Here is a 13,012-nt window from a genome sequence, read left to right as displayed (position 1 = left end):
TAATTATACTTGAATTACTAATTAGAGAGATGTTTAAAATAGACTTTTATATAATATACAACATAAAATAAAATGTTTGTTAATTAAAATATTATTAAGAAAATACTGAAAACATTATACTTTTCTAAAATATGGAACCTACACAATGGCTTTGTTCTCCTAAATTTAAGCCAATGTAAACTAATGTCCAGATAGAGGCTGCTGATCGTTTTCCTTATATAAAACCACATGTTAATATAATAATTTTCTATCATCGCACCATCAACTTAATTCCAATAATTTTGTTGATAAAAAAAGGGGGTAGGTTGGACCACTTCCATTTTGATGATGTGTAAGCAACCTGAATTCCAAATGTCTCATTATCAATCACCTTATGTGGGTTACCTTGATTGACGTCAATTTTTTTTTTTCCTTGGTGATTTGGCAATTTTGTATTTGTAGCTTTTAAGGGCAAATATATCTCGTTTTACAAATGTTGAAAATTAGAAGTCAAGTCCAAGTACCCCAAGATTGACTTTAGAAAAATCATTTTCATTGAAGATTATGAGTTACAATTAGATATCAAAATTTAAAACTTTTAAATTGAATTGAATTGTCTAACAATTTTACTTTTCAACAACAAAACGTGAATTGAAATTCTTAAGGTGGCTACATTTGCTTTTTAATTAGATAATAAGAGTCAATTACAAATGGATAATACAGAAAAGAGTGATGGCATACCCACAAATTTTTATATAAATTTATTTTGTACATACTGATGTAGCATTAATTCATTGGTTGAATAAAAATATAAAATAATAGAAATAAACTCTGTGGACCAAGAGATATTTAATTTAACCAATGAATTAACGCCACATCAGTTTGTACAAAATAAATTTGTATCATTAATCTATAGAAATTACAATACTAAAGTATTTTTAAGAAAATCTTTAAAAAAAGTATCTTTAAGGAAATCTAAACACTTCATTCTATACAAGTGTAATAAGAATGAGTTAGAATAAATGTTTGTTTAGTCCTTATATATTAATTTAAATATTTGTTTAGTCTTTATATTCTAAAAAAAAGTTCAAAACACCCCTATAATTAAATATGTTACATTCTTACCCTTATTTTTTTCTTTCCTTTTATAATAATATCATCACAAAAATATTGTTGACATTAATTAATTAATCTATAAAAAATATATTTAAAAATTAACTAATAATTATTTATTAGCAAACTAACCAATAAATATTAGTGTGGTTATTTGTACCGTGCAACAATCTTACTAATAATTCTTTTATAAAAAATTAACTTACCAAATTAATCTTAAAATTAATATAATAATAAAAATATTTGTGTAAATTTTTATGTTATTTTTAAGGTTAATTTGATAAATTATAATTTTTTATTAATATCCCTAAAAATATTGCTGTAAGGGTATTACTATAAAAAGAAAGAAAAAGTAACAGTCAAAGTGTAACATATTTTACAAAGTGGTTTTCTGTTTTTTTTTTTTTTTTTTGAGTATGAGGACCAAATAAATATTTAATTCAAAATATAAGGAGTAAATAAATATTTACCTTGCTAATTAACTCATATTCAAATTGAAATGTCAAGAGCAAGAAATGGACTAATTGAGTTAACAAGTTAGGTGCATATTCCATATTGACTAATTTTAATGATAATCCAGTTCCTTCAATGAGATTTGGTTAAATCATTAAATTTTTGGTTGAATTCAAGATTCGTTACAAATTTCTTTTAAATTTTGTTAAATCATCACAAAACTCTCATAGAATACTAAAAACGACTTTTCTGATATATAAGATTTATCCGGAATTTTTTAAGAATTCCTTTTTGTAATTGAAATATAAACGAGTATAGGTATAGCCTGTCATCCATGATTAAATTAGCAAGGTAAACGTAATTAACTATGACCTTTTATATGCATAATCATTTTTCTTGTTTAAAAATCTCAATTAAAATGAAAACTAAATATCTCGATCTTAGCTCCGCCTCCCTTAAAGGAAAAAAAAAAAAAATTCAGTCTCACAGCATCTAAAGAGAGTATTTTCTATATACGATTTTTTTAACAAGTATTGATTATTAAATTAAAGTGGACTTTATTTTATTATATGAAATCTAAATTAGTCTAAATTTTTCTTGAAGTCTAGATATATATGAATACGAATATTTGAATGATTTTTTTTAATATATGAATATAAGTGGCTTTTTTTGTTTTTATAAAGTTAAAAAATGTTAAGCATGCTTATTGACATTTATGTCCTTATAAATCAAAACAATAAAAGAGATTAGATTTTATATTTTAGGAAATTAATATATTTTATAGAGATATTTTTGAAATATAATATTTATTTCTCATTCATACATTTTTTCATTCAAATAAAAGTTACAAAATTTTACTTTTTCTATTCAGATGTAAATGTCTTAAAATCAAATATAAGTTACAAAAATAAAAAAATAAATTTTAAAAAAGTTTGAAATTAATAAAATTTTAAATTTTAGATGTTTAACGGACAACCCCTAAATTAATTATATTACCATTACGAGTTTACTTAAATGTCTTTATATAATTTTTACTTTTTTCTTCACATAAGATTGATACTAATAATTAAAATAATAGATCTCTTTATAATACTGTTATTTTTTTGTCTGACACTAATAATTTAATAAATGTGCACCTTTAGATTTTGATCAACAATATAAAATATTTGTACAGTTAAAAAGATATAAATTCTTTAGACATATTGAATTAGCTAACAAATTGGTTAAAAAATTATCTCTAAGTTAAAAGAGGGGGGGGGGGAGAATTATAATGGATCACAATCTCTCTCTTTTCGCGTTGAATTCATAAATATCTTTATTTAATTTGAATTTATCAGCTTACTTTTAAAGATTGCCTATTACTTATTAATTAACTAATTATTTATTTACTTAACTAAACTAATAGTGAAAATTAAAATATTCAAATCCGAAGGTCTGGAATAGAACACATTATCAATATTGTAAAAAAATCATACAGTATCATATAACAATTCTATAAAATTTAATCGTGAACCATATAGCTTTGAGATTTTATGGAAGAAAAAAAAAATGCAATTGAAAATGGGTATTTTTATATTTTAATGTCGAATTATCCTTTCACCAACCATTTACTGCGCGGGCGTAACTGTGACCCCAAGCTTTGGGTGGGTTTGGACTTTGGTGGATTGCCTGTGTCACCAGCGTGTTAGGCATATTCCCTTTAATAATTGCTTCAAAATTTTTAACCCATTTTATCCATTGAAAAAAAAAAACCTTTTTTTAATAAAAATAGCGATATTCAAATGGGAGCCCCTATGTTACATTGAATGTATCATACACAATTCACAAGAACCACATAAATTGTGGGACCCACATAATTGTGTGGTTCTTGTTGATTGTGTATGGTACATTCAATGTAACATAGCAAAATCCTATTCAAATTTCTATTACTTTACGGTTTTTGTAATGAGTAGCGTAGTAGTGCACGTTTTAAAATTTTGTCCTAAATAATACGGTATTGATTAATTGAATGATAAGATAATGTAATTGCTGTTGAATTATACTAAGGAAATAAAATAAAATTGACTATAGAATAATAACCGTTGCTACTTTAAATAACTCTTAAGTTCCCTAAATCATTGGGGAAAAAAAACATTTGAATTATATTTTTGGGAACTTTAAAACAAAATTATTGAGGGTTCAATTAGCTAGAAAATAATGATGTTAGGGAAATTAATACTAGCAAATAGCTTGATGCTTAATTTTTAGTAGCATAGTCATGCCCAATTTGCACATTTAACATGTTGGTCAAATCTAAACAAACTGAAAAAGATATAAAAAAAACTCCCTAAGGAAGTAAGATATATGTATGTTATGTACGGTACCCAAAACAGGCAGCAAATCAAATAAATTAGTGAAGGTAAAAACAAGAATCATCGAGGCAAGTCAAATCAATAAGTACACAATAACAATATAAACATAAAAATAAAATAATTAAGATTGCAATTGGCTATTTGCTGGCATCTTTATGTGCAATATGCAACCATGGGCCAGCTCTTTGCTGGTTTGCTTTACTCGGCACATTTATCTTTACCTTACATGTGTATATACAAACATTTTGCTATATCTGGCAATTGGCTGGAATTAACGGTGTCGGCAGGGCCATACATTAATTAATTAAGGGAAATTATCATTCGTATACCCTATATTTGCTCTGTTATCAAAAATACTACAATACTTTGAGGGTGTATCAATCGTCCACCCTTAGTTGACAAAATGTATCAGCCGACCACCAAACCGTTAGTTGCCGTTTGAAAGTTAACGGAAGTACAGTGAATTGACGATTTTACCCTTAAAAATTATCACTTGTATACCCTTAAATTCTCTTTTTATCACTTGTATACCCTTAAATTATCACTTGTATCATATGAAAAGACCAAATTACCCTTCTGATGTCATCATACTTAAACGGCAACTAACGGTTTGGTGGTCGACTGATACATTTTGTCAACTTAGGGTAGACGATTGATACACCCTCAAAGTGTTGTAGTATTTTTGATAATGGAGTAAACTAAGGGTATACAAATGATAATTTCCCATTAATTAATGGCCCTTTTTTATATGGCAATAATTTAATTAATTATATTGCCTACTTATTTACTCGGTATTGGCAATGAATTGTCAAAATAATAATAAGTTGATAGTAATAGACTTATTTACTCGGTACTTAAAAGAAGTTTATTTTTTTTTTAGTTTATATTAAAATTTTTAGGAAGCTATCTATTTTTTGCCTAATTAATAATCATTAAGATAACAAAATTTTCAAAATCCTCAATAGACGAGGCTATTAGTTACATCACGGTGATGATTATTCTGCTATGCTTAGACTTTAGAGCGTAGTATAATAGAAGATCAATCATATTTGATGATCCCAAAACGGTGAGTTTAGTTTGTTTGATTCTTGTGTAATGAAATTAGTGATGTTGGTTGAAAGAAGCGATTTTCGATCTAATTTCTGAATTCTGAGATTCGTTATATGTTCTAGAAAAAATTGATTTAAAATAACTGATAGTGATTTGGGATTAAATTTTGTCCCTGTTGATGCGAGATTCTGGTTGTCCTCGTTATACGACCAGGGTCTCTGCTCGATCAACTTCACCACGACCAGGATCTCTCTTCGTAAAGCTTCTTCTCCAAAGGTTCCTGCGCACACAGACAGGTCAGAGTACGCCGGTTGTTTTCCCGGCGCAAACCCTCCGACGCTCAAGTCAGATATGAAGGTTCGGGGAACGCTTGCCACAAATCTTATGGCTGTTAGGTTGTTTTCTCTCTTTTAGAATCAAAATTGCTAACCATTTTACCTTCGTTGGCTACCTTTTTATAGGCTTCCTCTGAATCCCAGTTTTCCGCAGCCTACGTCCGTTATCCTCCCACCTCTCGAACGTGGATTCTCCATTTCCATAGTCATGGGTGGTTGCGTGGCCTTCGTGCCTAGATTCTCGGGCTGGAGAGCATGCCTCGCCAACTGTTGTTGACCGGGTCTCCTCGAATCAACCTTTAGCAAGAATACAGCAGGAATGGCTTTATACTTCTTGCAGGAAATTGGCCTCGCGGATGACGTGCTTCCTGGTGACTTCCTGGTCGAGGTGACCAATAACATCCTGGTCGAAGTGATGTGCTCGAGGTCACCACATATTTTTCTGGTCGAGATGATCTGCTCAACCATTTGCTCACTTTTACTTTGAGGAGAGCACGATAATGTATGAGCAAACACCTTTATCTTGGTCACCCTATTTCATTCCCTAAACACCAGTCCCCAAGTTTCTAGTGTTGAGAGTGAAACGAATCAAGACTGGAAACTTTAGTGGTCTGCTCGTCTTCGCTTGGTTGAGCAGATCCTGGTGTGCTTGGCTTTCCGTCTCGCCATAAACAGGCTTTGAAACTTTGGTGAGCCTTTGCATGCCTCAGGAATTTTTACAACGTTTGGGAGTCTGCTCGCTTTCGCTTGGTCGAGCAGATCCTAGCACGCTTGGCTTTTGGTCTCGCCATAAACAGGCTTTGAAACTTTGGTGAGCCTTTGCATGCCTCAGGAATTTTTACAACGTTTGGGAGTCTGCTCGCTTTCGCTTGGTCGAGCAGATCCTAGCACGCTTGGCTTCTGGTCTCGCCATAAACAGGCTTTGAGACTTGGTGAGCCTTTGCATGCCTTAGTAAATTTTTACAACGTTTGGGAGTCTGCTCGCCTTCGCTTGGTCGAGCAGATCCTAGCACGCTTGGCTTCTAGTCTCGCCATAAACAGGCTTTGAGACTTTGAGCCTTTGCATTCCTTTGATTCTTCAAGGATTGGGATTCTGCTCGCCTTCTCGTGGCCGAGCAGATCCTGGCATGCTTGGCTTCTGTCTCGCCATAAAACAGGCTTTGGGACTTTCAGCCTTTGCATGCCTTTGATTCTTCAAGGATTGGGATTTTGCTCGCCTTCTCGTGGCCGAGCAGATCCTGGCATGCTTGGCTTCTAGTCTCGCCATAAACAGGCTTTGCGACTTTGAGCCTTTGCATGCCTTTGATTCTTCAAGGATTGGGATTCTGCTCGCCTTCTCGTGGCCGAGCAGATCCTGGCATGCTTGGCTTCTGTCGCGCCATAAAACAGGCTTTGGGACTTTCAGCCTTTGCATGCCTTTGATTCTTCAAGGATTGGGATTCTGCTCGCCTTCTCGTGGTTGAGCATATCCTGGCATGCTTGGCTTCTGTCTCGCCATAAACAGGCTTTGAGACTTTGAGCCTTTGCATGCCTTTGATTCTTCAAGGATTGGGATTCTGCTCGCCTTCTCGTGACCGAGCAGATCCTGGCATGCTTGGCTTCTGTCTCGCCATAAAACAGGCTTTGGGACTTTCAGCCTTTGCATGCCTTTGATTCTTCAAGGATTGGGATTCTGCTCGCCTTCTCGTGGCCGAGCAGATCCTGGCATGCTTGGCTTCTGTCTCGCCATAAAACAAGCTTTGAAACTTTGGTGAGCCTTTGTATGCCTTAGGAATTGTTTTTGCGAATTTTGCCCAATTGTCCTCACACGACTGAGCAGGTTTGGGCAAATCTTTACTTTGGCAAATTTTGCAAGATATGGCTGCTGGTCCTTCAAACGACCGAGCAGGAGTTGGCCCATGTTTGCCTTAGTAGAATTTACGAAATAGCCTGTTGGTCCTTTAGGCGACCTAGCAGGAATAGGCACTTGCTTGCCTTAGTAGAATTTCATGGAATCATCTGCTAGTCTTTCGATGATTGAGCAGGAATAGGCACTTACTTGCCTTGGTGAAATTTCGTAAAATTGCCTACTGGTCTTTCGTTGATCGAGCAGAAGCTGGCATTTTCTTGCCTTAGTAGAATTTTCGTAGGATTAGCTGCAGGTCTTTCGCTGACCGAGCAGAAGCAGACACTTACTTGCCTTAGCAAATTTTTTGTAGAATTAGCTGCTGGTCTCTCGTTGACCGAGCAGAAGCGGGCACTCTCTTGCCTTACTAGATTTTTTGTAGAATTAGCTGCTGGTCTCTCGTTGACCAAGCAGAAGTAGACACTTACTCGCTTTAGTAGATTAGCTGCTGGTCTTTCGTTTGACCGAGCAGAAGCATGCACTTTCTTGCCTTAGTAGATTAGCTGCTGGTCTTTCGTTTGACCGAGCAGAAGCAGGCACTTACTCGCTTTAGTAGATTAGCTGCTAGTCTTTCGTTTGACCGAGCAGAAGCAGGCACTTACTCGCTTTAGTAGATTAGCTACTGGTCTTTCGTTTGACCGAGCAGAAGCGGGCACTCTCTTGCCTTACTAGATTAGCTGCTGGTCTTTCGTAAATCATTCTCATATTGAGCAACTTTCCAGATATCAAGTTGATTGAGTTATATCACTAGCTTTAATATGAGCTCTATCAGTTTGACATGTACAAACTATCCTCATTTGATAAATTACTAGTAGGTAAATACTATAGCTGCAAATAAAGGCTGCAAATGCATGTTTTCATGTAGATATCAAGACATAAATTTGTTAAAATTTCTGACCTGATTAAGATGCAACTTTTTGCATCAATGTCTCCTTCCATGTGCATAGCTTGCCTCATTCGCAAATGTATCAAAATTGACATTTTGTAGTGAAATTGCATAACAGAATTCCCTGCATATTCTTCAGATGAAAATGAGCTGTCTGATTCCTTTGGTAAATTTTTTTTTTGTGAACTTCGTTCTGCTCTATTGTTGTGACTATACTTCCCCTACAGCTTCTGAGCTTCCTTTCATTGTCACTGTGAAAACCTTCATACTTGTAATTAAATGAGCAAATTCTTTTAATACCCGAATTTGGTCATTGGGCTCTGGGCAGTGCTTAATCGAGAATCATTCCCAACAATTTAATTTGCAGATTACTTCTGCTTCGGCCAAATCCAAATTGGTAGAGACAATATGACTTTTTGTACTGATCCCCACAGACGGCGCCAAAATGTTGATGCGAGATTCTGGTTGTCCTCGTTATACGACCAGGGTCTCTGCTCGATCAACTTCACCACGACCAGGATCTCTCCTCGTAAAGCTTCTTCTCCAGAGGTTCCTGCGCACACAGACAGGTCAGAGTACGCCGGTTGTTTTCCCGGCGCAAACCCTCCGACGCTCAAGTCAGATATGAAGGTTCGGGGAACGCTTGCCACAAATCTTATGGCTGTTAGGTTGTTTTCTCTCTTTTAGAATCAAAATTGCTAACCCTTTTACCTTCGTTGGCTACCTTTTTATAGGCTTCCTCTGAATCCCAGTTTTTCGCAGCCTACGTCTGTTATCCTCCCACCTCTCGAACGTGGATTCTCCATTTCCGTAGTCATGGGTGGTTGCGTGGCCTTCGTGCCTAGATTCTCGAACTGGAGAGCATGCCTCGCCAACTGTCGTTGACCGGGTCTCCTCGAATCAACCTTTAGCAAGAATATAGCAGGAATGACTTTATGCTTCTTGTAGGAAATTGGTCTCGCGGATGACGTGCTTCTTGGTGACTTCCTGGTCGAGGTGACCAATAACATCCTAGTCGAGGTGATGTGCTCGAGGTCACCACATATTTTTCTGGTCGAGATGATCTGCTCAACCATTTGCTCACTTTTACTTTGAGGAGAGCACGATAATGTATGAGCAAACACCTTTATCTTGGTCACCCTATTTCATTCCCTAAACAGTCCCCATTCAAAAGTCGAGATTGATCGGCCGATAGGAATTCCGATTATAACAAATTATTTTAATTAAAATGCGTAAAAATAGAAAATTTTCAAATTTGGGAAAAATTCAACCCAATGCTTTTTTCGATACTCCTACACCCCAATCACTAACAAAATTATGGTTTACATTTGTTTGATTCGTTAATTTAAATTAAAATAACATTAAGCCAAAAAAAATTATATTTGGACGTTTGGGACAATGGGGTGTACCATTATTTTGACTACTAGAGATTTTTTTTGTCTTGATTAAAAGTTGGTATGGAATTTAGTATAATTCTTTTTTATCCTTATTAAATAGTTAGTACTGATCGATATTGACTAATTATGATCAGAACATTTTGATTGTCAATTCTAAATAAAAAACACGAGGTTAATGGAGGGCATTGAAGATGATACTTTTGAATAATTATTTTTATTTTAAAAAGTAAAATGAAATATAAGTAAAGTAAAATATTGTTGATATTTTTTCTAAAATATTTTATTCAATTATTTCTTTATAAGTTTTGTCAATATCTTTTATCTCCTACCTTAAACAAGATTAATCGCCAATTCGACATGGCCATCTTCAAAAATTGGTCCTGTTACTTGATGAAGTTAGTCAATTAAAAAAGAAAAAAATCAATTAGTAGTTGAACATCAAATCTAACTTAAAATTTTCCACCTTAAAAAAAAAAATTATATTTGGACATTCGGGACAATGGGACGTATCATTATTTTGACTACTAGAGATTTTATTTTTTATTTTTTGTTTCGATTAAAAGTTGGTATAGTATAATTTTTTTATCCTAATTAAATAATTACTACAATAGATATTGACCAATTATAATTAGAACATTCTGATTTTTATTTTTATTTTTAAAAAATAAATTAAAATATAAGTAAAGTAAAATATTGTTGATATTTTTTCTAAAATGATTTATTTAATTATTTCCTTATAAGTTTTGTCAATATCTATTATCTCCTACCTTATTCAAGATTAATTGCCAATTCGACATGCTCATCTTCAAAAATTGGTCCTGTTACTTGATGAAGTTAGTCAATTATTGTTAAAAAAGAAAAAATCAAGTAGTAGTTGAACATCAAATCTAACTTAAAATTTTCCACCTTAAAAAAAAAAAATTCAATAAGTACTTAGTGGTTACACATCAAATCTGACTTAAAACTTTCCACCATTGACGGGGGGAAATAGAAAACCGAGTTGGTGAAGCCACCTTCAACCAGTTCAACAGGTAAGTCAAACCGCGTGCAGAAATAAATAAAACATTAAAAAAGTAACAATATTAAGTCCCTATATTTTTATTATTTATCAGATAAACTCATAGTTTATTATTCGCATCACATAAGTCCCTAATGTCAAATAATTCGTTATGACATGCTCTTTAAACATTTTGTTCTGTTATCAATATATTTTTAAATTTTTGTTCAAAATTATTATCAACAATTAAATAATTAATTTCTTTAGGTTACTCAGGATTTGATATTACAAGTGTACGTTCGTCATATTAATGAGCATCGGGCTTACGGCTTTACCCCATACAAATGGACAATGAACCTTATTTGGAGAAAACCAAAAACCTTGGGGACCCTTCTGTCATTACTCCATAAAAAAATCCCAAATAAATCGGTGTCCCCTTGTCGTTTTCTCCCACCGACTACAACAAATGGAGACCGTCCATCGGCACTCATCCAACGGCTACAACACAATTCCCTTAAATCGGGACCCACAAGATCCTACCACTAAAAACACATTAAATAATAATAATAATAAAATATTGAATAGCCCACCATTTTGAACTATAAATAGGCAGCCACGGCTCCACTGTAAAAGTCGCCATTCCCCCCCTCTATTTCTTCTTTCTCTGGTCAGCTTTCTCTCAATTCTAGATCTACCCGGTTCGCAGGTAGAGTTTCTGATTCCATATTGCTGCTCCTTTCATAATTTAATTGAGTTTTGGTGGGTTAGTTTGTATTATATTTGATATTTGTTTTGAAGGAATTTATTAAAAGGAAAAAAGATAATAAGTAAAAAAATGGAAGTTGAGAAACTTAACGGAGAGTTCTGAGAATTGTAATGAAAATAATTGATGTTGGATAAGTTCATATAGATCGTGGTTGATAAGGCTGATGTGGGAATTTTTTTATTATTTATTTGTCATTTGGTGTGTCTGTGTGTGTTAATTCAATAGATCTGGAGTTCTTGTGAATTTATTGGGAATTTTTTTATTTAAATTTTGCAGTTTTTGAAGAAAAATATGGAGACTTTTTTGTTCACTTCAGAATCTGTGAACGAGGGTCATCCAGACAAGCTCTGTGATCAGATCTCCGATGCCATTCTCGATGCTTGTCTCGAACAAGACCCAGATAGCAAGGTGGCTTGTGAAACCTGTACCAAGACTAACTTGGTTATGGTTTTTGGAGAGATCACAACCAAAGCTAATGTTAATTACGAGAAAATTGTTCGTGACACTTGCCGCAACATTGGATTTGTCTCTGATGATGTGGGTTTGGATGCTGATAACTGTAAGGTTTTGGTTTACATTGAGCAACAAAGCCCTGATATCGCCCAGGGCGTTCATGGTCATTTGTCTAAACGCCCCGAGGAAATCGGTGCTGGTGATCAGGGGCATATGTTTGGTTATGCTACCGATGAGACTCCTGAATTTATGCCTCTGAGTCATGTTCTTGCCACCCAGCTTGGTGCTAAACTTACCGAGGTTCGAAAGAATGGCACTTGCCCTTGGTTGAGGCCTGATGGCAAGACACAAGTTACTGTTGAGTATTACAATGAGAATGGTGCTATGGTTCCTGTGAGAGTTCACACAGTTTTGATCTCTACTCAGCATGACGAAACTGTGACTAATGATGAGATCGCTGCTGATTTGAAAGAGCATGTGATCAAGCCTGTTATTCCTGAGAAGTACCTTGATGAGAAGACTATCTTCCATCTTAACCCATCCGGTCGTTTTGTGATTGGTGGGCCTCATGGTGACGCTGGTTTGACCGGCCGCAAGATCATTATCGATACTTATGGTGGTTGGGGAGCTCACGGTGGTGGTGCATTCTCTGGAAAGGATCCAACCAAGGTTGATAGAAGTGGTGCTTACATTGTGAGGCAGGCAGCAAAGAGCATCGTTGCCAGTGGCCTTGCTCGCCGCTGCATTGTGCAGGTTTCTTATGCTATTGGTGTCCCAGAGCCCCTTTCAGTGTTTGTTGACACTTATCGAACTGGAAAGATTCCGGACAAGGAGATCCTGAGGATTGTGAAGGAGAACTTTGATTTCAGGCCTGGAATGATTGCCATTAACTTGGATCTCAAGAGGGGAGGAAATAGCAGGTTTTTGAAGACTGCTGCATATGGGCATTTTGGAAGGGAGGATCCTGACTTCACATGGGAGGTGGTGAAGCCCCTCAAGTATGAGAAACCCCAAGAGTAGAATTTAAGTATGCAGTTTCATTCTTTGTTTGAACTCAATAATTTACTTGTTCTTTCGTCTGCCTGTCAGATTCTGTCTTTTTTCTCTCTTGGTCTTGGCCTTTTTTTTTATAAATAAATTTGTATTATCTTTGCCATAATAGAAAGATATATGTGGTCTAATTGAGTCATAGTCGATGAAAGAATTACAGAGAAGTTGCCTGTATGAGATATGCTAGGAAGAGAAATAGAGATGGAAGAAGAGCTCGTTTGTGGAGAAACATTGTTATTTGTTAATGTACTATTAATGCATTTTTTTCTTCATAATCAAATTATGAGTATTCATCTA

General features: G+C 34.7%; 1 protein-coding gene across 1 annotated transcript; it reads left to right on the top strand.

The window, feature by feature from the left end:
• The first annotated feature begins 11,007 nt into the window (after nucleotides 1–11,007).
• Nucleotides 11,008–13,012, top strand: LOC102609114 (S-adenosylmethionine synthase 2). The gene is made up of 2 exons (XM_006480236.4): nucleotides 11,008–11,152; nucleotides 11,489–13,012. The coding sequence occupies exon 2, from the start codon at nucleotides 11,504–11,506 to the stop codon at nucleotides 12,683–12,685; it is 1,182 nt and encodes a 393-aa protein (XP_006480299.1). The 5' UTR covers nucleotides 11,008–11,152; nucleotides 11,489–11,503; the 3' UTR covers nucleotides 12,686–13,012.

This window comes from Citrus sinensis, chromosome 6 (genome assembly GCF_022201045.2).
Source record: "Citrus sinensis cultivar Valencia sweet orange chromosome 6, DVS_A1.0, whole genome shotgun sequence".
Taxonomy (NCBI): domain Eukaryota; kingdom Viridiplantae; phylum Streptophyta; class Magnoliopsida; order Sapindales; family Rutaceae; genus Citrus; species Citrus sinensis.
The sequence above is the reverse complement of the archived record's forward strand: the minus strand, read 5'-3'. Positions and strand labels throughout refer to the sequence as shown.

Excerpts from the sequence above, each read along its gene's own strand:
- LOC102609114 (XM_006480236.4), top strand. The coding sequence starts at position 11,504 with ATGGAGACTTTTTTGTTCACTTCAGAATCTGTGAACGAGGGTCATCCA.